Here is a 25,366-nt window from a genome sequence, read left to right as displayed (position 1 = left end):
GACGGGGACGTTTTTATTTTTGGTAACATTTATACCACTCAATATTTAGACCTGCGTACATTTATGGTGCAAGGGTGCGGTGATATTATATTTAAGAAACTATACAATTTGACTTATAGGACCTGTTGTATTTAATTGTTAGGAATACGAGTAGTGAATGCAGTCATTTCCTTGTCCTTCACTCCTGGGTATTGTCAAGTATTTCTCGAGAGGAAGCCTGGATTTTGAGACATGATGTTTGAGTTGAAATACACACACACACAACCTGTCAAGTACTTAACACACTCTTCTTCCTGCTTAAATCCCCAACCTGCACCTTCCTTTCTGTGAAACAGCAGCATACGCACAGCCAGTCATGCACGCGGTTGTGATGAGTACTGTAATTCAATATACTCTGACCTGACTACAGCAACATGGACCAGCCACACACACTGTATAAGGTGCTCAAACACATTGAGCACACTTCCACTTTGGGGCAACAAGGGGTTATCTGTCTTGTTAATTCCCTGTTTAGACTGTATAACGTGTAGCTGTGTACATCGGATCAATTCTCTGAATAATGACTTCTGCCTGCAGCTAATCAAATTGGTCATCCTTTGCTGGATTCAACAGATCAGCATTTCTTTTTTAAAGCATAGAGCACGCATATTGTGTTCAATGCTATTACACGGCCATTATGGTCACTTCATCAGCTGATGACAGCAACAGATGCTCTTCCCACCACTTGAGTCCCGTCTTTCTACAGAATGCCAATGAGCTGATTGGAATTCAGCGCTGGTATTAAGGTTTGATGGGGGGGCTGATTCCAATCGTCCCGCCTATACTGTTGCAGCAGTGAACGAGAATTGATTGTGTTGTGTCATAGCGGTTTGCCTATGGGAAACAGGGCATTGATCCAAGGCCTGTGATTTATGCTTGTTTGAGTGGCTCGCCGCATGGTGACTGAGTGGCACATATTTCACCTGTGAGGTTCCGGACCGAGGGTTCCTTGCCTCAAGATTTTTATGGGTTCATATTAAGATCATTGCGCCACTTTTATCTGACAACACACGACAACAGTAATAACATACTGTCGTTAGTAAATACTGTCAGTACAGAGAATATATACGCACTGTATCTGAGGCCAGAGTTGGCGAGGCCTGGAACGTTTGGACAGATGTGGCACCAAGGGGGAAATTAGGTTCCATTGCATTCATTACATTCATTTTATTAGTGTATGCGGAAGGAGGAAACACGCAGTCTTTATGCATCTGTGTTCTGCATCAAACTGCAAAAGACTGTTTTGCATCTTTTTTTTAATAAAATAAACATTTCTTTGTTGTAGTGATGCAATGCAGACTGAGCATCAACAATAATACATAAATACATTACAGGAATGATGACTTTTCTCAACCAAGTTTCTAATGTACAAGCTGTTCTTTTTGATAAAATACAGAAACGGAAAAACACATTTAAAAATAGCATATCCCGTCCAACTCTGAACCTCAACACTGGATCCACAAAGCGCATGGCTCCTTAGCAGCTATCTGTGTTAGGACAAACCAAATGTCACACTTGCAATGGGCTACAACTACCACACATTTTCAAAATGCTTTCCAATAAAACGTAGTGCCACATTTTTTTTCTTTGCTTCAACCGCTCTTTTACTTACATTCTGCTAAATCAGATGATCAATTTTCAGAATTTAGCCATGCCTTGTAGAACTTTATGATGAGATGTTTGGATGAGAGAGCTTTAGTCCTGCTGATTTATACCTTTGGATCATCATTATGGTACGCTGATAACAAGCAGCCACTACACATTAAATGTTGTATTTATCAACTCTGCAGGGCCAAGAACTACAGTTACCTTTGTATTGTGCTTCAGGCGGTTTGTGGTGATTTCATTAACTGCTAGTCTGCTTGGAGATTTGTGCAACAAAGCAGAGAATAAACTCAAAATAATAAAGCCTAAAGGAACAGCAAATTAAAATGAGTTTGTCAGAATGCTATCTATTCTTATTTGTTTTCCTGCCAAGATTTAAATGAGAGGATCGATACTGCTCATAGGTGCCAACAGCTTTGCCAACAGCTTCTTTGCAGTGATTTCCTTGACTAACAAATAATACAATTAATCTTAATAAAAAAATGAATGAAATATCTGGAGTTGTATGGCCACTTAGTGGCAATGGAAAAACAAATTGTGAAGACGACATTGACATAGCACCTCTTAAGCTTAAAGGCTTTAAGCTTAAGAGGTGCTATGTCAATGGTGTGTTCAGACCTAATAATAGTCGTAGGCTTTAAGTAAAAGCCTATGACTATTATTAGGTCTACTATTAAAGCCTCTGTCAACCCAAATCCACAAAAGATCTCCATGTCATTTGGGATGTTTTGGAGCCACATTGCTCATTTGGAGTTGAGTTTCTGGCCATATTGCAAATGAAAGTGCGAAATTCATTCTCTTTTAGCTCGGTTTTTGGTCTCCTCCACAAACTTCTGTTTAAAGGTTGGGTACACAATCTCCAAGGAACTCTGGCGAAAGTTTGCTTAAGTTTATAACCTATAACCGCTCCAATGTTTGACACTCAAAGGTGGCCAGGCCATTCCCTGAAACGTGTGTTTGCTGCTGGCTGACAGCTTGTGGCTGTGTATAAACACCCACATTTCTTTCAGCGTGCACACACGATGGACAGGTAGCGGATGGCTGATTTTGACAAAAAGTGTTCTGGATTACAATCGCTGAGTAGGCGTATGTCTTTAATGTTCGTCTTCATTTAAATTGTGACCAACATCCATTTATTTGAAAAAGTTATGCTCTATAGCAGTGGCAATTCCAGGAAATTTTGACTGGGGTGGCCAAGATGGGCCACAGAGCTAGAGTGGAGTGGCCATCGCACACCTGAATGAATAGCATGTGATACGCTGTACAGCCAATTCAAAGATGATTTATAATCCCAAATGCCCAAATCATGTTAGTATCCATTGTAATGTTTGTCAGAAAACTAAACCCCTGAAGGGGGGTCCGGGGGCATCCCCCCCAGAAGATTTTTTTGTGTTTTTAACATGTAATCTAAGCATTCTGGCGAAGAGAATAAAGAAAAAAGTCAATATTTATTTCAGTTCAGATGAATAGTAAAATTAGCAAGACAACATAACTTGCTAGCAGCCAGATGCAACAACTGGACAGAGGGACGGATGACCACTAGCTTTTGACCAAATATCTTGCTAAAAAAATAAACCTTTATTTATGAAATTCTGCCCTTACTAAGAACATGTTACACTTGCTAACTACAAACTTTTATTTTTTTTATTCAGATTTCAAAAATCTGCTGGGGCACATGCCCATACACGTGCATGGGTGGCATGCGTGTCACAAGCACACTGCTGTTTAAGACCTTTGCTGACCAGAGACCAGTTCTAGTGGCCACAGTCCTACCATTAATTTAGTACTTGAAAATTGCAAACTGATCTCATATCAGTGGATTGGAGTGTTTGTGTGATGAACGTGGCAACTACCTATCAAAAAAAAGTTAAGAAAGAAAAAAACAAATACATATCATCTCTGAACTAGGCTACATACCAGGAAAAAAATAAAATAAAAAAGGCCCCCCCTAGAATCACAACTGCTCTATAGCCCAACAAAGGAAATGCGCTATGGCAGCTGTCTTAGCCCACATGTAGTTTTAGTGGAGAACACCTTTTTTCCCCGGGCTTTCCAACGTATGCAAACACGTGCAACCTTAACTTGACGACTTGAACCTGCACCTTGTTCCCTCCATCTCCTAGAATGACAGACCTGTAGCCTGTATGCATGCTTCTTTCACACAAGGCCACACGTTGTCGCTGTTTGCCATACCGCTGAGGAGCAGCAGAGCCAATCTCCTCTCTCCCTCTTTTCTATTCTCTCCTCTCTCTCCGGTCTCCACAGCAGCGCGTCTCTCATCTCGCCTTTGGATGCCTGGTGACCAGCAGCAACTGAGCGCACAGACCGACCGGTAGCTTCAGCACACCAGCAAAGATAAAAAAAAACCTAACGATGTCATTCTTACAGATACGACAGAAGCAGACAATCATTTGACAACTTCCGACCCCCCTTGCCTGCACCCTCGCCTTCGCCGCTCCTTGCTGTTCGTGGTAAGCCTCTTTTTGATTCCGTTTATTTATTTATTTTAATTTGAAGGGCTCGCCGTGCTCAATTCTCCGCACAGGGCAGCGACGGCTGTTTGCAATTAATAGCAGATTAGTGATGAAACTCTGCGCAGTCGTCGGAATTAGTAATTATTGTGACAATCTGTAGGCCTAATAAAGAGTATGGTTAACATCAGCTGAAAATACTTGGTTTATCCCTTTTCTTCTCTTCCTCTCATCTTTATAGCTTTATCAGCCCCCTAATGCAAGATTTCCGTTTCCAGCCTCCTGCTATGTCAGTCAATCTTATTAACTGTTAAAAGGGACTGCTGTGATCATGTGAGATGATACATGTAATGCATATTTAAAGGCTACAGGAGAGGGATTGCAACGTGACCTAAATATTTTAATAGATACAATTTTTATTTATATGTATTTTTTTCTTTTGAAAGGAATCTACAGCCAATAAACACAATGTACATGACTAGCCTATGCCCCTATGCATGTTTGGAAAATTCCATATGTTCCACTGGGGATTGTTTTGTTGCTGGAGAAATGGGAAACTAATTGTGTCAATTGATTAAGTCCTATGGGAGCAATGGGAACAACCGTGTCAGAGGTTAACTTTTCACTTCTGCCTGTGAATGCATTGGTTCAAAGACATAATGGTGCCTCAGGAGGATAAGAAGGCTATGTATATGCGATGTCACAACCCCGTCTTTGATTTTGTGTTTGTACCTGTGAGCGAAGGGGGTGCAGGGTAGTGTTTGGGAGAAAATAAGCATATTTTGGAGGTGTCTTGTCTTCTGCCAGCCCAGCACTCAGGTCAGGCCAAGTGCATGCTGAGGTGTTACATTGTATCAGATGGGCCCGCAGCACACATGCACATGTGCAAAAAAACGTCCAGATCTCGGCTCAAACTGTGTTCACCACCTGTGGATGAGCGCAGAGACACGTGACACTGAAGTCCCCCAGAGCTTCCCATGTTCCTTTTTTCAAAATCACAGTCTGAAAGCTTTGTAATGTTCTTTCTGACGCTGCAGGTGTTAGTGTGAAGAAGGCTTATAGACCAGAGTAGATTACCGGGCACTAAAGGACTCATTGGCCCCATATTATGTATAAAGGGAATAATTACCCATGTGCTTAACTCTTTGAAATCCTTGCCTGACTCACGATTGATCCTCTGGATGATCCATCGAGAAATAATCAAGACAGTAAAGAAGCTGGAAAAAGATCTCAACCCTGTCGCGTGGAAACACTAGTTTCTGTATCTCTGCTCACACATAACTTAAACATTGAAATGCAGAGGCCACAAATTCTGTGCTCAGTCATGCAGTCATCCCATTTGTTTTTTTAACCTCCCTTAAACAGCTTTGCCATGCTCTTCTGAAGTATTCCCCAGGGTGAAATATATGCACGTGTTTACTAGTGTATATGTTGGAGTAGTACAAAGAGATGGGCCCGATAGTACCGGATAAACTGGCTATTCAACAGGCCAGCCTGACCGTTATGCCTGGTATCATCCTCCATCAAATAGTCTCTGCTCATACGCACACACACACACACACACACACACACACACACACACACACACACAGATGCACACACTCAAGGAAAATTGATAGCTGCAAAGGGCAAAAGCAAAGTCCATTGCTGCGTGTGTACACACACACACACACACACACACACACACACACACACACACACACACACACACACACACACACACACACACACACACACACACACACACACACACTTACTCTCACATCTGACCACACTTCAAATCTCTAGCTGGCAGCTGCGGGTCCTGTTCCTCTTTGAAATGAAAATAAAATGAAAACAAGCTAGGGGCAGAGCAGACACTTATCATACTAATGAGCAGGCTCCAGCGTGTGAATGTGGGGCTCTTTTTTCCATTTGCACCTTACGTGGCTGGCTGTGCACACTTGTAGAAGTCCATCTGTATTCTGTAAGGCCAACTGGTATGTATCATCAAAGAGAGAAGCCGTGATTGGTCCCACTTCACAATGGACTTGCTAATGAGAGGCCATAATAAATCTTGTATGAGATCATTATGCATGCACAGTTGAACTTGTGTAGATGTGGCGATGGGGATTGGAAGCCATATTTTTTTGAAGTGTATTTATCATTACACCGTGCCAGGTGATCATCCAGCTGAATGCCAATGTGCTTTTCCCAAGCTACACCAGCAACAACAGTCCTCAGAAAATCAATTGCACTCAACACCCGATATGTGTATGAGGAGCAAAGGTGACCTGCATCATATGTATGTGAGCTACCCGCTTTTTAAAGTAACATGATACCTGTCTAGGAGACGAAAGTCTCCTGCACTTCCTGCAAGCAGAAGTGTTTAGCAGTATAGAAAATGGGCAATTTATTTGTAGTACTTTTTAGGCAAATCATTATGTATGGACTCAGAAAATGCACATGGTTCTTCATTGTTATAGAGTCATGATTCAGAACCACTAGCGTTTAGTATCAATGATCGTTGTGTCTTGCCGGACATTATGAAGGTTTTATACTTGCATTAACAATGTGATTTTACTGCATTTATTGGAATTGAAATGAACAAAATAAAAGAGATACAGTATGTCAATAATCACTGGACCTTTCACCATTAGTATGTGTCTCAAAAAATAGATCAGATAAAGTACTGGGTGTCAGTTTATGTAGTTTAATCTTCCTCATTAACTGTAAGATACATTTGCAATCTGAATTAGAAATATTTTTTGATTTAGATAATATAATTCCTTATCATGATGATTCACACCATTAAAAACACAATATGAACGCAATGGAAGAAAACAATTACAGCCTTTAAAATCCATCATTTTAATGGAATATAAGACTGACTAGTTAATATCCTTTTGTACAAAAAGACATGCAAGGAACCCAAAAACAAGGTCACATATGGAAGGATCATTCGGAGAAAGGTGGATTAAAAGCCTATGATATAAGTGTTAAAAACACGGACAGATGGAGAGGGAGATAAAGCTATGGCTGCATCTTGTCTTATATCGCAGGATCTGACTACGTTCTAATGCACCCATCCCTGCCAGAGGTTTGGCACTAAATAAGAAAGGGAGGCGTGCTTTGGTTAGCCCTTGGCAGCATCTCCTCAGGCCTGTTGTAGCCCCAGCCGCAACACCACACACACAACCCATTCTGTCTTAAGCCCAGGACAGGGTAATTCCAGACCTTACAATTGGGATGTGATCCTGTGTGCTACTCCGCTCCGGGGCTGAGGTAGCAGCATCCCAGGTGGGATGAAGAGATTGGGTGGGGGGGGGGGGAACATTAGTCACCAGAGACCGCTGGCCACGAGTCAGGAAAGCTCCCAGTCTCATCCATCACGCCCCTCTTAACCCACTTTTTCTTCGAGTCAAGCCACTCTGACTTTTTATATTTCTATTTTCTGCTAGCTCTCCAACCCCCCCCCCCCTGTTCATGATGGAGTAACTTTGCCTTCCTTCTCTTGATGCTGATGAAAAGGAGGAATGTCTTTCAGCGCTTTTCCAGATGCTCCAAGATGCTTTACAATAGCAGCCAAATAAAGAAAAACAGAACAAAACGAGAAGAAAAAAAAAGTTTGGATTAAAAGCAAGAGTGAAAAGGTGTGTTTAAAGTGAAGAGAAACAATTGGGAATCAGACTTTCTTTACCTTCACAACTTTTACATTGGAAGAAAATAAATAAAACGATTGTAGGCAGTTTGTGTAGTCCCTAAGGAAGAAGAAGAAAGCACATTTGACAAAGTGTGTCTAGTTTTCACACCAGATTCCACCCCACATGGCGGTGTGAGGAGAAACCCTGTGAGCTGGTGAGACTGCTGTGAGGTGATAAGTGGGGATATTAGAGAGGTCTGACCTCTCCAAAAAAGGCTGCTGGCTCAAATACTGCAAGAGATATTGGATTTACTGGCACTGCTTAGACGAAAAAACAATGTCTTGCTAGCTCAGCTTCGGAGGGATTAGTGTGGAATATGGGGGAGGCTTCAGGTTGAGTGAATGGACATTTGAAATGATATTACACAGTGATTTGATGGTTATCGCTGTGGCTTCATGCCAAAAGTGTTTTCCTATCATTTATATTGTTTTGAACAGGTACTAACATGCCCCTGAAGAGTGAGTGTGTGTTTACGTAAAACCGAGGGAGCTGTGAAATTTCTACTACAACTCTCATTTGTAAACATCCACATTTGAACTTCAAAGACTTTCTGTGAACCATCCAAGTTAAAATTCAACATCAAACTTGGTGTAATTATGTGCACATTACTTGTGGACCCACTTTTGGTTTTACCTCCATATTCAGTGGTCAAGATAATCTGGCCAAAGTGTTAGCTTGTTGTCTACTGTAGCCTATTTTCCTAACACTAATAATGGCTAAAACTCTAAAAATGCCCCAATGGTGATACACAATACATATAGTTTAACAGATAATGTTTGAGCATGATAACAAACATTAACAACTTATAGCATGTTTTTTTTTTAAGATATTTTTTTTGGCATTTTTATGCTTTATTGATAGTGTAGAGACAGAGTTGAAATGGGGCAGAGAGGGGAGTGACATGCAGAGAACGACCGCGGGCTGGAATCGAACCCGGGTCCGCTGCTGGCCGAGGCCCATGGGGGGGACGCCCTACCAACTGGGCTAAGGGCGCCCCCTACTTATAGCATGTATTTGATTTAATTCCAAAATAGTTGCATACATTAGCATAATAGTATGGTGACTTCTCATGTTTAATATTTTTTAAATGCTAAGAAAAATAAGTTAGCTATGTTAATACATTTAAGCTACAAACTTGCTAATGAATGTTAACATTAAATATAAATTTTATTGAGAAAAGATGTACTCAAAAGAGGCAAACCAAAAAAAATTAAATTGTCTAGAGAACTAGCATGCTAAAGTATTAGCCGGGGTTTTTGTGTCATCAATTGAGTCAAGCATTTCTATGCAACATTATGTTTTAAACAACCTCAGACAGGCTAATTTGACCCGGTAATTGTAGCTTGGATAGAGAAGATGTAAACCCCTCGCCTCGACGCCGTGAATGATTCAACATGATCCAGGCAATTTGTGTGAAAATCATGGTGTGACGGATCACATTTATGTCTGCTGTCGTGAGGGGATGAAGAGGGAGTGACTCATAGACTGACCTCATTAAAGAATTTATTGGATAAAAAATTGGATTGGTCCAATGGGAGAGGCAAAGCAAAAGCTCTATATGAGCTCCTTTTTGCTATTCGTTTCACGGATGTTAGCCTTTATTTTGTGTGTGTGTGTGTGTGTGTGTGTGTGTGTGTGTGTGTGTGTGTGTGTGTGTGTGTGTGTGTGTGTGTGTGTGTGTGTGTGTGTGTGTGTGTGTGTGTGTGTGTGTGTGTGTGTGTGTGTGTGTGTGTGTGTGTGTGTGTGTGTGTGTGTGTGTGTGTGTGTGTGTGTGTGTGTGTGTGTGTGTGTGTGTGTGTGTGTGTGTGTGAACCAGGCTTAATATTGCTCTGCAGAGTGTGAAATGGGAAATTTGTGAATATTAAATAACACCATGTCTGTATCTGGTCAATTATTTTCTGATGCACAGTACACTCTTGGTCAATGTGTTGCTGAGTAGATCGAAACCTGTTACAGAGTAGTCAGTTTCACGGAAGAATTGGACGTTAATTGGACTCCATCAGCCGAGACAGCATTGTCAGCGCCTCCGTCATTCAGTAGCCTGTCTTTCTTTTGCTGCGCTCTTGGCCCGTACATTCAGTACAGCATAATGTGTTTGCACTGTGCCTGGTGTCTCTGTGTGTGATTTTTGTGTGTGATCCATTTGGCTCTTAGTCGTACCACAGCTCTGGCACTCTAAACTCTGTCTCAGTGTGTGATTGTGTAACGTCAAAAACCAGCCTTCGGTTTCGTCACCTTAAGAGAACCCGTATGATCACAGAGAGACACATCAGCCACAAACCTCGACACAGGGCGTAAACACAAAGGCACAGCAGGCGCCAGGCCTATATACACACACACACACACACACACACACACACACACACACACACACACACACACAGACACACACACGGTATCATAACCTGGGAAGTTTCCATGGCAGCCTTGACAGGAAGTGCAAGGCAGCTCCTGCTTGTCCTTGTGCACTGCCGGTGTGATTGTTCATTGTGACTTCTATTAAGTTTCAAGTACATGACATGTTTAGGATAGGATATAAAATGTAGATACATAATATAATTAGAATAATGCATTTTCTTAAATGTGTTGACATACCTTCACCAATTTTTCACAGTTTTTCAGCTTTTTCGGATCCTTTTCCACATTATCCAATATCCCCTTTAATATTTTCAGTGTATGACATTTATTGTATCCTATAGTTGAGATTTGGATCCGAATTTTCATTTTTCATTCATTTAACTTTTATTTATCCTCGAGAGACCAATTGAGGGGTGACCCTCATTTTCAATGACGTCGAGTCAAAACAAATTCAAAACAACAATACAAACAAAATATTCAATGCAAAAACATCAAATACACAACAAGTGAAGAGAAGAAAAAACAAAACGATTGAAACATTTACAGAGTGGGGAAGAGTGGCAGCAATTAAAAGGCATACAGTACAATATAGTCTAATTAAAACAGTTACAAGTAGAGTTTGGCAGATCCAAGATAGTCTGTTTAAATTGGCCAAAGGATATGAATGTATTTAGTTTAATTTTTAGCTGTAAGTTGTTCCAGGAGTCAGGTGCACTGAAGCTAAAAGCTGTCTTTCCCAGCTCAGACCGGGCTTGTGGGACATAAAGCATAAGCATGTCAGTGGAGCGGGTCTGATAAAGCCCATCTGAAACAAGCAGCATTTCTGTTAAATAACGAGGAAGCTTCCCAGTCAAGGCTTTGTAAATAAAAACATGCCAATGTGCATCACGTCTCTCTTTAAGGGAGGGCCACCCAACCTTCTCATATAAAAGACAATGGTGTGTGTCATAAGCATCTCCTGTGATGAACCTTAAAGCAGAGTGAAAAACTGAGTCTAGGAGTTTTAGACATGAATGTGATGCATGCCGGTAGACCACATCACCGTAATCAAGGACAGACATAAAAACTGCCTCAATAATCCTTTTCCTACTGAACAACGGGAAGGTGGCTTTATTCCTATAAAAATATCCAATCTTTTGTCGCAGACGACAGACAAGATTTTTTATGTGAAATGTAAAAGAGAGTTTTTCATCTATCCAGATGCCAAGATATTTATATTCAGTGACTCTTTCAATATGAGATCCATTATTTGTGTGAATAATAAGATCATTAAAATGTATAGTTTTTGCTCTGGAGAAACACATATATTTGGTTTTGTCTGTATTAAGAACAAGCCTGAGGTCCACTAGACAGTCCTGCAGGGTGTTAAAAGAGCTTTGTAGGTTCTCAATAGATTGGTGCACCGAATCGGAAATGCAATACAGTACTGTGTCGTCAGCGTATAGATGGGCGTGACAGTTTTTTAGCGATGAAACAATGTTATTTATATAAATTGTGAAAAGAACTGGACCTAAAATTGAGCCCTGTGGGACACCATTTGTAACAGTTAAAAACTCAGACTGGTATCTTCCCAGTTTAACTGACTGCTGTCTATCAGAGAGGTAATCCCTAAACCAGCTACATGCAGACTGATCAAAGCCAATGTCATGCAGCCTCTGTAAAAGCAAATGGTGGTCAACAGTATCAAAGGCCTTTGAAAGATCAATAAAAAGTGCTGCACAGTGCTTTTTCTTGTCTAATGCTGTAACAATGTTGTCTACAACCAAAGTCACAGCAGAGACAGTACTGTGACCTGCCCTAAAACCAGATTGGAATGGGCTCAAAATGGAAGCACTAGTTAGAAATGTTTTTAACTGGTTATTAATAAGTGATTCTAGAATTTTTGCGAGGCATGGGAGTTTGGAAATTGGCCTGTAGTTATTAAGATTATTTTTGTCACCACCTTTATGTAAAGGAATTACATGAGCTTTTTTCCAAATTTTAGGAACTATTCCAGAGGAGATGGAAAGATTAAAAATATGGGTAATTTGTTTTGATATTATATGTGTAGAGAGCTTGATTGAAAACGGGTCCAAATTGTCCTCTCCCATGTACTTCTTGGGGTTGATGGCGAGGAGCGCATCTACAACAACACTTGTGGGAAGAAGATCAAGGCTGAAAAGAGGAGTTTGAGAGACAGGCGGTACGTTACTACTGGTGGTAGAAGGCCTATATCCTCCATTCTGAAAGAGTTGACCAGTAGCTACAAAATGTTTATTAAAAGCTAAGCCAATCTCTTTTTGATCATTGAGAGTATGACCATTTAATTTGATCTGAGTGGGAACTGTGCTAGAATTGTTTTTATTATAGTTCACAGCTTTCCAAAATAGTGCAGGGTTAGAGTAGCAGTTTGAGATTAATTCAAGGTAGTATTCAGATTTGGCTTTCCTGACCATGGCTGTGCACTTATTCCTAAGGTGTCTAAAAATTGTCCAATTGGTATTATCTCCAGAGCGTCTAGCTACAGACCATGCTTTATTTCTCTCGGAAAATAAATCAGACAGTTCACTTGTAAACCAGGGGTTTGATCTATTTTTTACTCTATGTTTTTTTAGGGGCGCATGCTTGTTTATAATTGAGGTGAAAGTATTGATGAAATGGTCTAAGGCTAACTCAACATCCGAAATTTGCGTAGTCAGTTGAATGTCACTATGATGGAGATCACTTAAAAAGGCTTGCTCATTAAAACCTTTAAAATTACGCTTAATTATGATTTTAGGTTGAGATCTTTTTAAATTAATACTTCTGATACAGGCCACTGGCTGAATGATCTGGGTGATGTGAAAGAGGCAAACTTGGCCTGTTGGAAAAATGTCAGCTCCTTACAATTAAATAAAAAATACTGTATCATCATGTTTATGTTTAAGCCTTTGATTCAATCAAGAGTGACAGCTCCTTAAGATAAACACTGGTGGTTTGCAGCCAAATCGTAGGCTAATTAAGTGACTAACAGTGGCAGTGTGGCCTGCATGCTATGGAGGCACTTTACAGAGGCCGTTAAAGGAACTCTCAGCTGTATCTAATTACAAGGTTGTGGCATTTGTGTTTATGGGAGAAACTGAAAGGAGTGTTTACATGTTGTGCTGTTTGCTTCTTAGCATAAGCTTACACATTTTTTTGAATAGCAACAGCAACAGTTTTCTGCGGGACATTTGGTCTAAGTTTAAACCAGGAAAGACTGGTGGGGGGGAGGTGGATATGCTCATTCTCTTTATTATGAAGACTTTCATGAGAAGAAGAATACCGGTAACATGTCAGTCCGTTGAATATCATGCTTCTGAAGCCTGGATGTAACTGTAACAAAGGTAACTAACGGTGAGCTGTATTGGGCCCTGAGCACTACCAAAACACAAGGGGACCTTTCCTCAAACACTGTGCCCGAACACATCTTGAGTACTGTATACACAGCACTGAAGCGTCTGCTGTTGCTGTGCTAATGCGCTGCCTCTCCGACACCTCATTTTGTAGGAGCGACGTAACACTCGCACCAATTAAGAGGCCAGATCTTATATGGCTGGGGTCGGTGAGGGGGTGGAGAAGGAGATGGGTGGAGTGGAGGTGCGGAGGAGGAGCTGATCGCATCCATGTTTGGTGGAGGAGGGGGCGGTTTGCTGACGGGAGGAGAAATAAATTAGCTCTGAGATGAGAAGTTAGAGAGCACAGAGACATATGGCAGGGGAGCTGTCTGGCACCGAGATGATGATAGATGGGCTCTGGGTTGTACCTCTTGGTCCAGCAAAACACCATGTGGGCACAGGTTCAAGGTGGAATTTTCAACTGCAGCTACTAGAGAGTGTGTGTGTGTGTGTGTGTGTGTGTGTGTGTGTGTGTGTGTGTGTGTGTGTGTGTGTGTGTGTGTGTGTGTGTGTGTGTGTGTGCTTATGTTTTAACCATTACTCATATCCAACATAAACAACTCTCAATTTTCACTTAATATTGTCAAGGGGCTGCTGAAAGCCCCACTTCAAATGAATTATTACATTTTTATCCATGCTTTGATTTTTAAACAGTGGGGTTCACGCAGCACAGGGTAAGAAACTCTTAGAAGTTCTGCCTCAAAGAATAAAAGCATGCACAAAGTAACCCCGAAAACAGCTTAATAATATTGGGAAATTACACTACTCAGCATTTTATTTTTTAAATATTTTTCAAAACTGACTCCTTGATGTCACAAAGTTAGTGTAAGTGAGCGAGAACGCATCTTTTAACAAATGATTGAACTATTCCTTTAACTAAAACCTGAAAGTAAGCAATGAAACTTGAGCTTTGCATATAGTATAAGACCGACAATACCAATACTGGGACAAAACATGTATAAACATTACACAGCTTACATATACAGTTCACTTAGGTTCATCCCCTTGTCACTTTGGAGCATGTCTTCAGTCGACACACACACACTGAGGAGCTCATCGTTAACGGTAAAACGAGGAGTGGATGCATGTATCAGTCATTGTATCTTTCAGTGTCAAATCCTTCTGTCTATCCTCTGGCTGTTCACTCCCATTATTTCTCACAGATCAGGGCCCCGGCTTCCCGCAGTGTTTCTTTTTCTTTATTTCCCGCTGCGTCCATTCATTATGGAGCATCCCCACCGCCCACATTTTACTCCCCCATCCTTCATTCGTCCCTTCCCCTGAACAGCTCTTCTCCGTTAACCCGAAAAACTGAAATATCTCCCCCATTCTCTCAACAGCCTTCACCATTATTCACTTATCCTCATTTGCTGCTGCTCGCTGTGTGTTCAAAGTACAGCGGCCTCCACCAACCCCCAGAGAGCTGGAGAGAAGTGTGCCTGGGCTGGAACGAGAGAGAGAGTAGACTCACCTAAATTTCCGATTGTAAGCCTTCTCTCCCTCTCTCTCTCCCTCTCTTCCGCCCTCCATCCCCTTTTGCAGTCATAACAAATGTCACTGCAGTAGTTCTGTACAAAGCATGCAGTGTTCCATCTCCTCCTGATCAGCTATTATTATGAGTTTCATTACAAAATGCCAAAAATTGCCATTTGCTACATCGCTTCAGCGTTCCTCAGTGGGCAGCATCAGGTAATGCTTGAAATGCATCCCTACAAAAACAAGAAGCCGGTCAGCGCCATTTTTCTGGGCTTTAAGCATCACAGTTGCATTGGTGTGACAAGGGCAGGACAATGATGGTGATTTACAGAGACAACCCCAAGCCCAGGGAATTTACATTTGATTCTTCAATTGGAAAGACGTTTGAAGGGCGAATTTGCTGTCGTGTGTATGTGTTATTTATGATAATGGGTCGATTGAGTCGAATAATTTGTGCATTGTGCTCGGAATCTTTTGGCTGTACGACGGCATGTAAGGGCCACTGTTGGAAAACGAATTTGATAAAAAAAGAGAACTGATGTAAGTCGGATATTCTCTGAAAAACTTGTACACCTGCCATGGATAACCTTATCAAATGACTTGAGCTTTCTGATGCACAGAAGCTATAACTTCATCAAAACCAGTGTGTTCTCCTGTACAACCCTTGTTTATTATGGCATTTAAAATTCTGGACACTTCTAATGTTGAATTGTCGCATTGTCTCAGCAGGATGAGTTGTATATAATTGCATTGATTCAAGCTCTCTTTCTCTCATGACAAAATACATGCAAAACTAATGACCTTCATATCAGCCTCCACACCAAACAACAGCATTTTAGCTGACTTGCTAGCATGGCTGTAGACATCAGCAAAATATTGCATGGTACTTACTTACTACGTGGGTTCTGAGACAGTGAAAAGACTGCATTGCTGCACTTTCTGAGCAACAAAAAAAAATTATATAAACAAGTAGACAAAAATATTTCAGTAGGGTTTTGTAATGATTATGCAAGCAGGTGGAAGGAAAAGTTATGTGGAAGCGGGGAAGTGCCGAAAGAGAAATATTAAAAAGGAGTGCAAAAGCACAGTGTTAGCCACAGTGCATCTGCAAATTTAATGTGCCCATGGGGCTATCGGTTTAGCCTCAGTATAATCACTCTGAAGTTAGGAGAGAGTAAAAGGAAGGGAGAGAGAGATATGGCATGACATAGATAATGAATGTTAATAGACCATTTTATTTTCCGCTGAAGAAATTGTGACATGTCAAATATTGAATTAATGATGATGGCTGAATTCCATTATTTCAGCGTCAGGGTTCTGTTATTCTTAATGCTGACTGGGACACCGGAATATAAAAGAGCCATTGTTGATGTTGTAAGTAACACCTGTATAGAGTGTATGTGTGTGTGTGTGTGTATGCATCAGTTACACATCACACACACACACACACACACACACACACACACACACACACACACACACACGCACGCACGCACGCACAAGCACCCTGGTATCCTCCCAGGATTCAACCAACCAGTGATGACGTAGGCTCCAGAGTTGATCATCTGTCACTGTTTAAGGTCAGACGCAGAATGAGATTCCAAAAAAACATTACACATAAGACAAATACCAACTGACAGGGTCACCCCTCAGCAGCAGGCCAGCCTTGGCATTTGGGGGGTGTGTGTGTGTGTGTGTGTGTGTGTGTGTGTGTGTGTGTGTGTGTGTGTGTGTGTGTGTGTGTGTGTGTGTGTGTGTGTGTGTGTGTGTGTGTGTGTGTGTGTGTGTGTGTGTGTGTGTGTGTGTGTGTGTGTGTGTGTGTGTGTGTGACTAGACGTATGTCTTAACTCACTTGAACAGTCTGCTGCCATCTGCATTGTCCTCATTCACTGACCTCTGTGTTCTTTGTATTTCTGAGGTTTTGCTCCTAACTATTGGAGATCAGAAATACTTTTTATTTGTCTCTTTTGGGCTAGGAAAGCATTTTTGCCTGCAACGAGTGAATAGTGAATTTAAGTGTAAACCAAACTGTGGCTGAAAAATTGAAGATCAGGAAACGTCTGCCTCGGGGGAGCTATTGCGGCTATAGGACGAGCTATTCATTTGACTTGTTGTTCTATCCTTCAAACCTGCTGTACTACGGCTGACCCTGCACTCCTCTGACCCCCTTCCAAGTGTGGTCATTTGAGAGGGGATATGCGAAAAAAGACGAATTTCAATGTGCCATGTGGGAAATTGACTAATAAAGATAACTTAACTTTCATCTTCCTTCCTCAGCCCAGCTCCAACTTCAGCGCCCTGCTCCTCCCAACCCGTCCTCCCCTTAGCCAACCCAGGCCCCTCCAGTGCAGCTTGACCATGATGCTGAGCAGCTCGGTGGAGGTGCCCAGCCCGGGCGGGATGAGCGGCCTCGGAGGGCTGAGCGCGGTGGCGGCCCGTAACGTGGTGCGTTCCTCCAGCATCTCGGGGGCCATGTACAGCCTGGACAAGAGCCCCGGCAGCGGGGGCCCCGACTCCACCTCGCTGGCCGGCAACAAGAAGCGGCGCTCCAGTCTGGGCGCCAAGATGGTGGCCATCGTGGGGTTGTCACAGTGGAGCCGGAGCACACAGCAGCTCAACCAGCAAGGTCAGCTTACAGTCATCCCCTCCCCACCCCGTTCTGATTACTTTTCTATCCTTTGAGCACACATTCCTTCTATCCCTAGATAGTTTTTCTTTTGTTAAGCCAGTTAAGGTCAGTGTGATGCCTTTTGTTCCATTCTTCACTCCTTCAATTCTTCTTCTTTTGTCTTATTTCTTAAGTACCGTACTTTCCGTACTATATGCCGCACTGGACAATAAGCCGCAGGTGTTATAATGTTTAATTACCATATGTAAGAGTTCGTGCACAGAGGGGATTGTCGGGAAAGAGATGGCTGCTTGAGGAAGCTCCCACATTTCAACAAACAAGTTGCATATTTGCATAACGTATGTAAGTGTTACCATTTTGTGCAATAGTAGCTATTAGGGATGGGCACGAGTGTTTTCGCTACTCGTGTGATCGCTTGCATTCCTCGAGGATCAATCGATTCTTCGTTAAACTTTTTTCAATTTTTAGGACGCAACGCATCTGTCTACAGAACAACGGTTGACCGCAATAAAGCGCTCAATGCTTATGTCAAACAGTCACAGTTGCCATATGATATTAAGGATTTATTTTCCACAAGTTTAAAACACATTTTCCTAACTGAAAGTAATTAAATAAGCGGGCCACAATTTAAACCGATCGAGTAGGTCTGCGGTGGAGAGAGAAAAAAAAGAGAGAAAAAAAGCATGGGCTGTAGTTGGCTAACATTCAAAATAGACATTTAAAATAAGAAGGGCAGCAAATACAATAAAATTATTGTCCTACAATTTAAACACATAGATAGGCTAAATAACTCACCAAAGCAGTAGAAGTAGTAGGCTAGTATATCCAACCGCGTAATGCTCACTCCTGTCCGTGACTAATTACCGCGACTAATTCCTCGTTAACGGAACGTTACACCGTCGGCTTTTGAATCTCAATCCTATATTCCATAATAAAGGCTTCTTAAATGTTGTTTGCTCGAATGTGCCCGAAGTCAGCCTGGCTTCTTTACGTGTCTTTCCAAGTTTTCCAGCACCGCATTCAGCTCCGCGGTGCTGTGGAGACCACACACTGGCTGCGCTGCACGGAGGTGGCAGTTATTTGCGGTTTCTGTTTGACACAACGCTTAGTTTATTTAACTTGGATCAAAATATTTAATTTTGTTCAACTTTATATCCGTTTTGTGCCGTTTTGTACACGTATATAACATTTTAAAATAGGGGCGGCCCGCCAGCCGGCCTAAAGGCTACAAACACAAAAAAAAACAAAAAACGATTTTCCTATCCACCAATCGAGATCATTTGAAACGAGGAGTACTCGAGTACTCGATTACTAACGCCCATCCCCAGTAGCTACAGAATATATACTGTGCTGTCACTGTGTAATAACAGGGTCGAAAAACGGGGAAAAAGTCGCGGCTTGTAGGCCGAAAAGTACGGTACAAGGAGATCAAGCTTTTGTTTTACCCTTGTTTTGTTTTATGGAAGTAAATTAAGATTTATTTATTTATTTAATTAGGTAAGAAATCTGACCTCTTTTACCATTCTGGTTTGGCTATTACATCTAAAATATATTCAACATGCCTTTAAAATGACTAACAGATGCTAACTTTGGTCGAAGTGAACACTGGTTGTATTTATTGTATTGTGTACACATTAGCATAATCCACTCCAAAGAGTATTTGATAGTGCACTGCCTCATTTATAAAACCTGTTATATCTTATTCAACAAGCTCCCACTGGCTTTGCCCTTAGTGGTATTATAATAGTAATGAGTCCTTTAAAAAGAAACGCCTGTCACACTATTGTGAGCATCATTGTCTGTTGAATTCTGAAGTGGGAAGTGCAGCAGTAGCAGCCAGTAGGCATGGTGGCTGTGTGACAGCTATGCTGTGTTCTCACATGTGTCCTGTGGGGTATAATTACAGACCCACTGCAGCTGCAACAGAAGTGTTTCTCATTTGGCGCCTCGGTGTCGGTACATAAATGCACTCACTCCTGATGGCGTGTATCTCATTTCAATGCAGTTAAATTCTTTGTCGGTTCTTTTGTCATCTCCGCACATCCTCATTGCACATTCTGTTCCTCCTTAACAGTACGCTGAACTTTAACCTTATAAGAAAAGAGATGTCTGCATGTGTCTTTCTGTTTCCGTGCTTACTTTGTGGTTGTACAGTATGGGTCTTAATTCAATATTTGAGGGTGGTGTCTTGACTACTTGATTATTCGCTTTTTCAATGTGAATTTTTGCTGTTTTTATTCCCCAATAAAATGAGACATTTGAGTAGCTCACCTTGGGTGTTGGCTCTGGGAACTTCTAAAGATGATTCATGGGATCATTTCTACATTAAATAATGAATTGGATGATTGAGAAAATCATTTACAGATTAATCGATAATGAAAATAATTGTCAAACATAGATAGTCCAAGACGCAAAAATGTAATTGTAAAAAAGCACATACAAATCATTACTAGAATGATTACTTGTAGGCGTATGCAGTACATTTCTTATAAGATAACTAAACATAATTGTACAAATATTTAGCAAAATATTGCAAAATCAAGACATTATGTAACAGAATAACTTGCACCTGGTAAATGCCTGAATACAATTTTCAAAATTTCAAAGTAGAAAAAACAACTTTATTGTCAACTTCTGCAATACGTCCCAGACATACAGAGGAATCGAAATTACCTTTCTCTCCGACCAACGGTGCAATAAGTACAAAAATTAGCAAAGTGAATATCTCATCGAAGAGCAAGTAAACAAGTCTGAGTTAGCATCTGAAAAAGTGATCAAAGCACAATTGCTCACACATTTTTTCACCCATACCTAATACTGGAATGTTCAGGATGATCTTTACCTCACAGACACAATGACCTCTCTTATTAATGATCTGAATTTCCCTAAATAACTTCATCATTGGACCTTGATTGCATTATATAAATATATAACAAGACCAGTAAGGTTGTTGTCTCAGCTGCGGAGAAACATACTTCATATGTTATCTCATGCCAGCTCTGACATGGTCACCATATGGCTATAATGGGCAGCGTACACAGGAACACACACAGGAAGACACACACACACACACACACACACACACACCCGCACACCCGCACACACACACACCTACCTCTAAATAATTTTCCTCTTATTACCTGTTTTTGTCTCCAATCAGTTTCAGATTGATGTTTCTTCAGCAGTCACTCATACACACACACATACACACACAAAGAGCTTGGCGCACTCATGCACAGCTGACATTTGTCTGACGCAGGGAGCGCTGTCGATAGTTTCACCACGGGGGCTTTCATGTCTCTGTGCTTGGCGGGGATGAGGAGGGCTAGGAGGGGCTGAGGATGTAGAGAAAGAGGGAGGGGAGACGAGGGGTGTGTCTAAATTTAGATGTTCTCAGCTGCAGGAACACATCAGGTCCTGGAACTAAAAAACCACAGTATCATGCACCGCTCCTTTTAGTCTTCCATCGGCAGCACATCTCTCTCCTCGCTTGTAGTGGGATCATCTTCAGCTCCTTGCCTTGTTGTCAACAGCAAGTTTTGAGATGCAACTCCACAACACACGGAATCGACCTACCGAGCATGAGAAAGGCAATCGGCATCATTTCTCCTGATATATTTTTTAAAAGCTCGGGGAGGGGGTATCATCAGCCAGACGTGACTGATCTAAATGAAATATTCCTTTGTTTGCCTCCATTCATTGGTTTGTGGTTAGCTAATTTTGATGCATTAAAATCCAAGCTGTTACTCATTACTCCCCTGGATGTGCTTCACCATTAAGGCATTTTAATGTTAGGACAATTGGAGGCTTTTTACTGTGAAACGGTAAAAGTTGCCAGTGTCATTCGAGGTAACGTTTACCTTGATGTCAGGAAAGCATTTTTGAAACATTGCATGCTTCCAGTAGCTTTTGAATTTGTATAATTTCTGGAAGTTTAATACAGAAGAGCAGTGAGTATAAAAAGAACACCAGCGAGTTATACAGATTTTAAACACAGGAAATGAAAGACCTGTTATTGAATCTGTACTTATTGGCAGATATCCTGAGATTAGTTTTCACAATCTGTATTGAGGGAGAAAAAAAGGGGGATTTGTGCATTGATATTTTTCAATATTCCCCAGTTAGGCTCAAAGTTTCAATTAATTTTGTCGAATTCAGGTATTTCACGTAGATTATTTTACGTGAAAAGTGACCAAGTCCCTGTTTTTTTGAATAATTGGTTGTTTCCACTCAACAACCTGGAAACCTGTTTGCACAACCCAAACAAGACTTTTAGCTCATTGACCCAGCGAGGCCGGAATGGGCTACCTTAATCAGTTGTTTTCACTGCCTCATAATTCACACCAGCTACAGGCAAATAAAATGCCTTCATCTAATCAGCTGGGTGAGCCGCACGGACAGACGGAAGGTCACAAAGACAGACAGGCAAAGAAAAACAGACAAAGATTCCTCCTCACTTGGTCAAGTTTGATTATGGTCCCCCTCTGTCTTCCTTCCTGGCAATCATTAGCGGGCCCATTCTGGTCAGCTGTCACTGCGCCATGTTCCGAGTGACACAGGCATTGATTGGCTGACAGGGCGGGTCGGCCCTGGTGCCAGGGCCTCATGCTTTGCTATGTTGGTCCACTAATAGCCTAATAGGCTGCAGGTTGTTGAACTGATCCCTAGAGAATGGATGCAGAAAATGCATTCTAGAGAAGAACAACTGACTATATGGCTTGTGGTCATTGATTCATTGGTACCCGATGTTATTAAATAACTTGCAGCAAAAGCTCTACCAATAGATTAAATGTGTTTTTGTACTTTGCCATTATACTAAATGTATTGCACACTTTTTATGACATTTAAGATCCCATCATAAGCAGTCTATTTAATATGTGTTGTTTTTCATCTTAGCAAATAGGAATAGAGATTGTGACTGAACAGTGATGCAGCTGATAGAGACACAGAGATGTGAAAAAGACAAAGTGAACAGACGGTGGGCGAATAAGTCACCGTCTCACCATAAGGCGCTGTAGGGAGGTAATTTGGTTACGCCGTTGTTATTGTGTCAGACTTTCTTCGGGGTATGTTCTAGCTGTGCTCCGTTTTTGTGAATTGGACCCAGTCAATATACAACTAGCAGCCGCATCTGAGCTCTTATGCAAGCAAGAAAGTGTTTTCGTAGCCAAGAAATTGTCGCTTAATTGGACACTGTCCATTTCCAAGCAATTGTTGCTCGGCCACTTTCCATTTCCAAACTGTAACAAAATAAACTGTGTCATCCAGAAAATAGGGATGTTATGACTATTTTAAAAGAATAAAGACTGTTTTTCTATTATATATCTATTTTATATATAGATCAGAATTACCAGGATTCTCATCTGAGGTTCTGAGTGGCTTTAAACTTTTGTTAACTCTGGCTTGACTACGGTCCGATGATTACATTATACCTTTATTACAGGTGTAACAACAAATACTCAAACACTATTACTTCCTTACCTAATCCTCTTTAGAGCAAAAATGGTTCACAGTTCCCAACAACACACTGTCACCGCACAAAACAAAAGCCAAAAAAAGACTCCTTCCGTGGCATTGTCTCATTAATCTAGGTTTCGTAACAGGCACTGAGCGTTGGGAATGGCATTTTGGCTCCGTCTGTGTTCTGTGTATTACCTGCTATTATTAGTACCAGGGAGAAGAGAGGAGGGCTATAACCGTTTCCCAGGTTTAATGGATGAGTCACTCCCTCTGCCGAAAAAACACGCTCGTATCTCCTGAGCAGGTTTACCCACCGCTGTGAAGACAGAGCCAGCAGAGCAGCTCCCTAAGCGAGATATAGATTGTCAGTCGGTCCGCACGGAGGGGACACGGCTTGCGGGGAAACAAGCGCACTGCTGACGAGATGCAGTGCACCAGGAGTTAGATCAAAGGAAGCCGGGGCGTGGATGTGTGTCTGTGTGTGTGTGTTTTTGGTTAGCGTCACCAGTGAAAAGCTTCAAATCGGACCCCCCCCCCCCAACACACACACACACACTTCCCTTCAGTTTATAAGTCTTGATGTGTTTGGCTGGTGCACATTCACACTCAATCACCTCATTCTTTTCTGCTCCACTTAGCTCCCTCGGCCCACTCAACACCCCATCCTCTTCTCGTCTTCGACTTTTCAATTCCCTTTTAAAAATGTTCTTTCATTTAAATATTTCTGTCCACTGCAGTGTTTATTCCTGCAGATACTCTTGGAAGCATTCCAGAGACACAGAAAAGAAACAGAGACAGGGAGTTTGACACAGGAAGAGAGCGCTTCTAAGTTTGCTTATTGAATTGATTCCAACTTTGCCCATAGACCAATAGCAACCACATTTCTGGGTGTACGGAGACAAATTATTTGGGTTTGTTGACTGTAACTGCCGCTCCGAACCTTGGAATGAAGGTAGGCCTATGTGAACCGGCTTTCAACATTGCCTGAAATGTTAAGAAACCCATTCCCCCATACTTCTTCTGACTGAGTTATGTTGGGTTAAAAAACAGGTGTCTCTGTTTGATTTGCCTGGCTATAAAAGGTGCCTGAGTCAGTATCATAAACTCCCGTACTGGTCCATGAATTCTGTGTTGTTGTATTTTTATGCCAGCTGACAAAATGAGCAAATACTAGAATAAAACCATTATAAACTTCAGCTTGTCTGTGTAGAGCAAACTTAAAGCTATGCGGCTTTCTCAACTCCTGAAAAGATTCTGAAACGTTATGCTTCAAACCTAAATCATGACATGTGATAAGTTGACAGTTACTGTTGGAAAGCGTTGGATGAATCCATAGCTACTTAAAGACAGGCTGATACAAATTATTCTCAAAACAATAACTAAAGGACAGAGGTAAGAACAAGCTGTCATGTTTGGCATCGAAGCAGTCTGTGGGAACTCGAAGTGATTGCAAAATGGAACAGACATGGTAATAGCTATATTGACAGGTGGATGCTTTTCAAAATTAAAAGAACAAGAAAGACATTATCATTAAAGGCAGCAACCTTATTTTTTGAGGAATGTTAGTAATGAGTACTTGAAGATATGTAATGCGTTAAGTGTTCTGATATGTTGATATCTGACCTTTATTCACTTAAAGGGAAAATTCGCCGATTTTCACCCTTACCTCATCTACCATAATATCCTTTGGGTCGCATTATATCCCTGTGTATTTTTTCAGCATTGTCCATTTCGCGGGGCCGAGCTTCAAAATTCCACTCACCAGTGACGTTTCTGTGACGTCTTTGGCGAGAGGAAGAGCTCGTGCGGACTACAGCCCCGAGCACCAAAACAAACTGTCTGTCAGTGACTGGTTTTGGATCGCACGGATTCACAGGGAGGGGGGTAGCTGCTCGGGCTGTAGTCCGCACAAGCTCTTCCTCTCGCCAAAGACGTCACAGAAACGTCACTGGTGAGTGGAATTTTGAAGCTCGGTCCCGCTCGGTCCCCGCAAAATGGACAATGTAGAAAAAATACACGGGGATATAATGCGACCCAAAGGATATTATGGTAGATGAGGTAAGGTTGAAAATCGGCGAATTTTCCCTTAACATAAGAAGTATGCTCTAGCGTAGCAGTATTTGGTACGTTTGATCAGGACGCTATATCCTATTCCTCATCCTATTCCAAGGGTTTGAGTCATTTTGTGATATTTAAACATGTGGAACTGATCAGAGATGTTCTGACAAGAGAAAGAAACCCACCAAGAAT

The 25,366-nt window shown here is 41.6% G+C and overlaps 1 protein-coding gene across 1 annotated transcript in view; it reads left to right on the top strand.

Moving 5' to 3' along the window:
* Nucleotides 1–4,082: 4,082 nt before the first annotated feature.
* The window catches only part of rims3 (regulating synaptic membrane exocytosis 3), a gene marked incomplete at its 3' end in the record, with an annotated part of 34,522 nt that continues 13,238 nt past the window's right edge, over nucleotides 4,083–25,366 (top strand). Inside the window, exons 1-2 of the mRNA XM_080045787.1 lie at nucleotides 4,083–4,115; nucleotides 17,305–17,653. Coding sequence (XP_079901913.1) covers nucleotides 17,386–17,653 — 268 coding nt within the window. The 5' untranslated portion in view covers nucleotides 4,083–4,115; nucleotides 17,305–17,385. The remainder of the gene's footprint in view (nucleotides 4,116–17,304; nucleotides 17,654–25,366) is intronic.

This window comes from Ammodytes marinus, assembly GCF_949987685.1.
Source record: "Ammodytes marinus genome assembly, chromosome: 17".
Taxonomy (NCBI): domain Eukaryota; kingdom Metazoa; phylum Chordata; class Actinopteri; order Uranoscopiformes; family Ammodytidae; genus Ammodytes; species Ammodytes marinus.
Note: the sequence above shows the minus strand (reverse complement) of the source record. Positions and strands in the feature narration are given on the sequence as shown.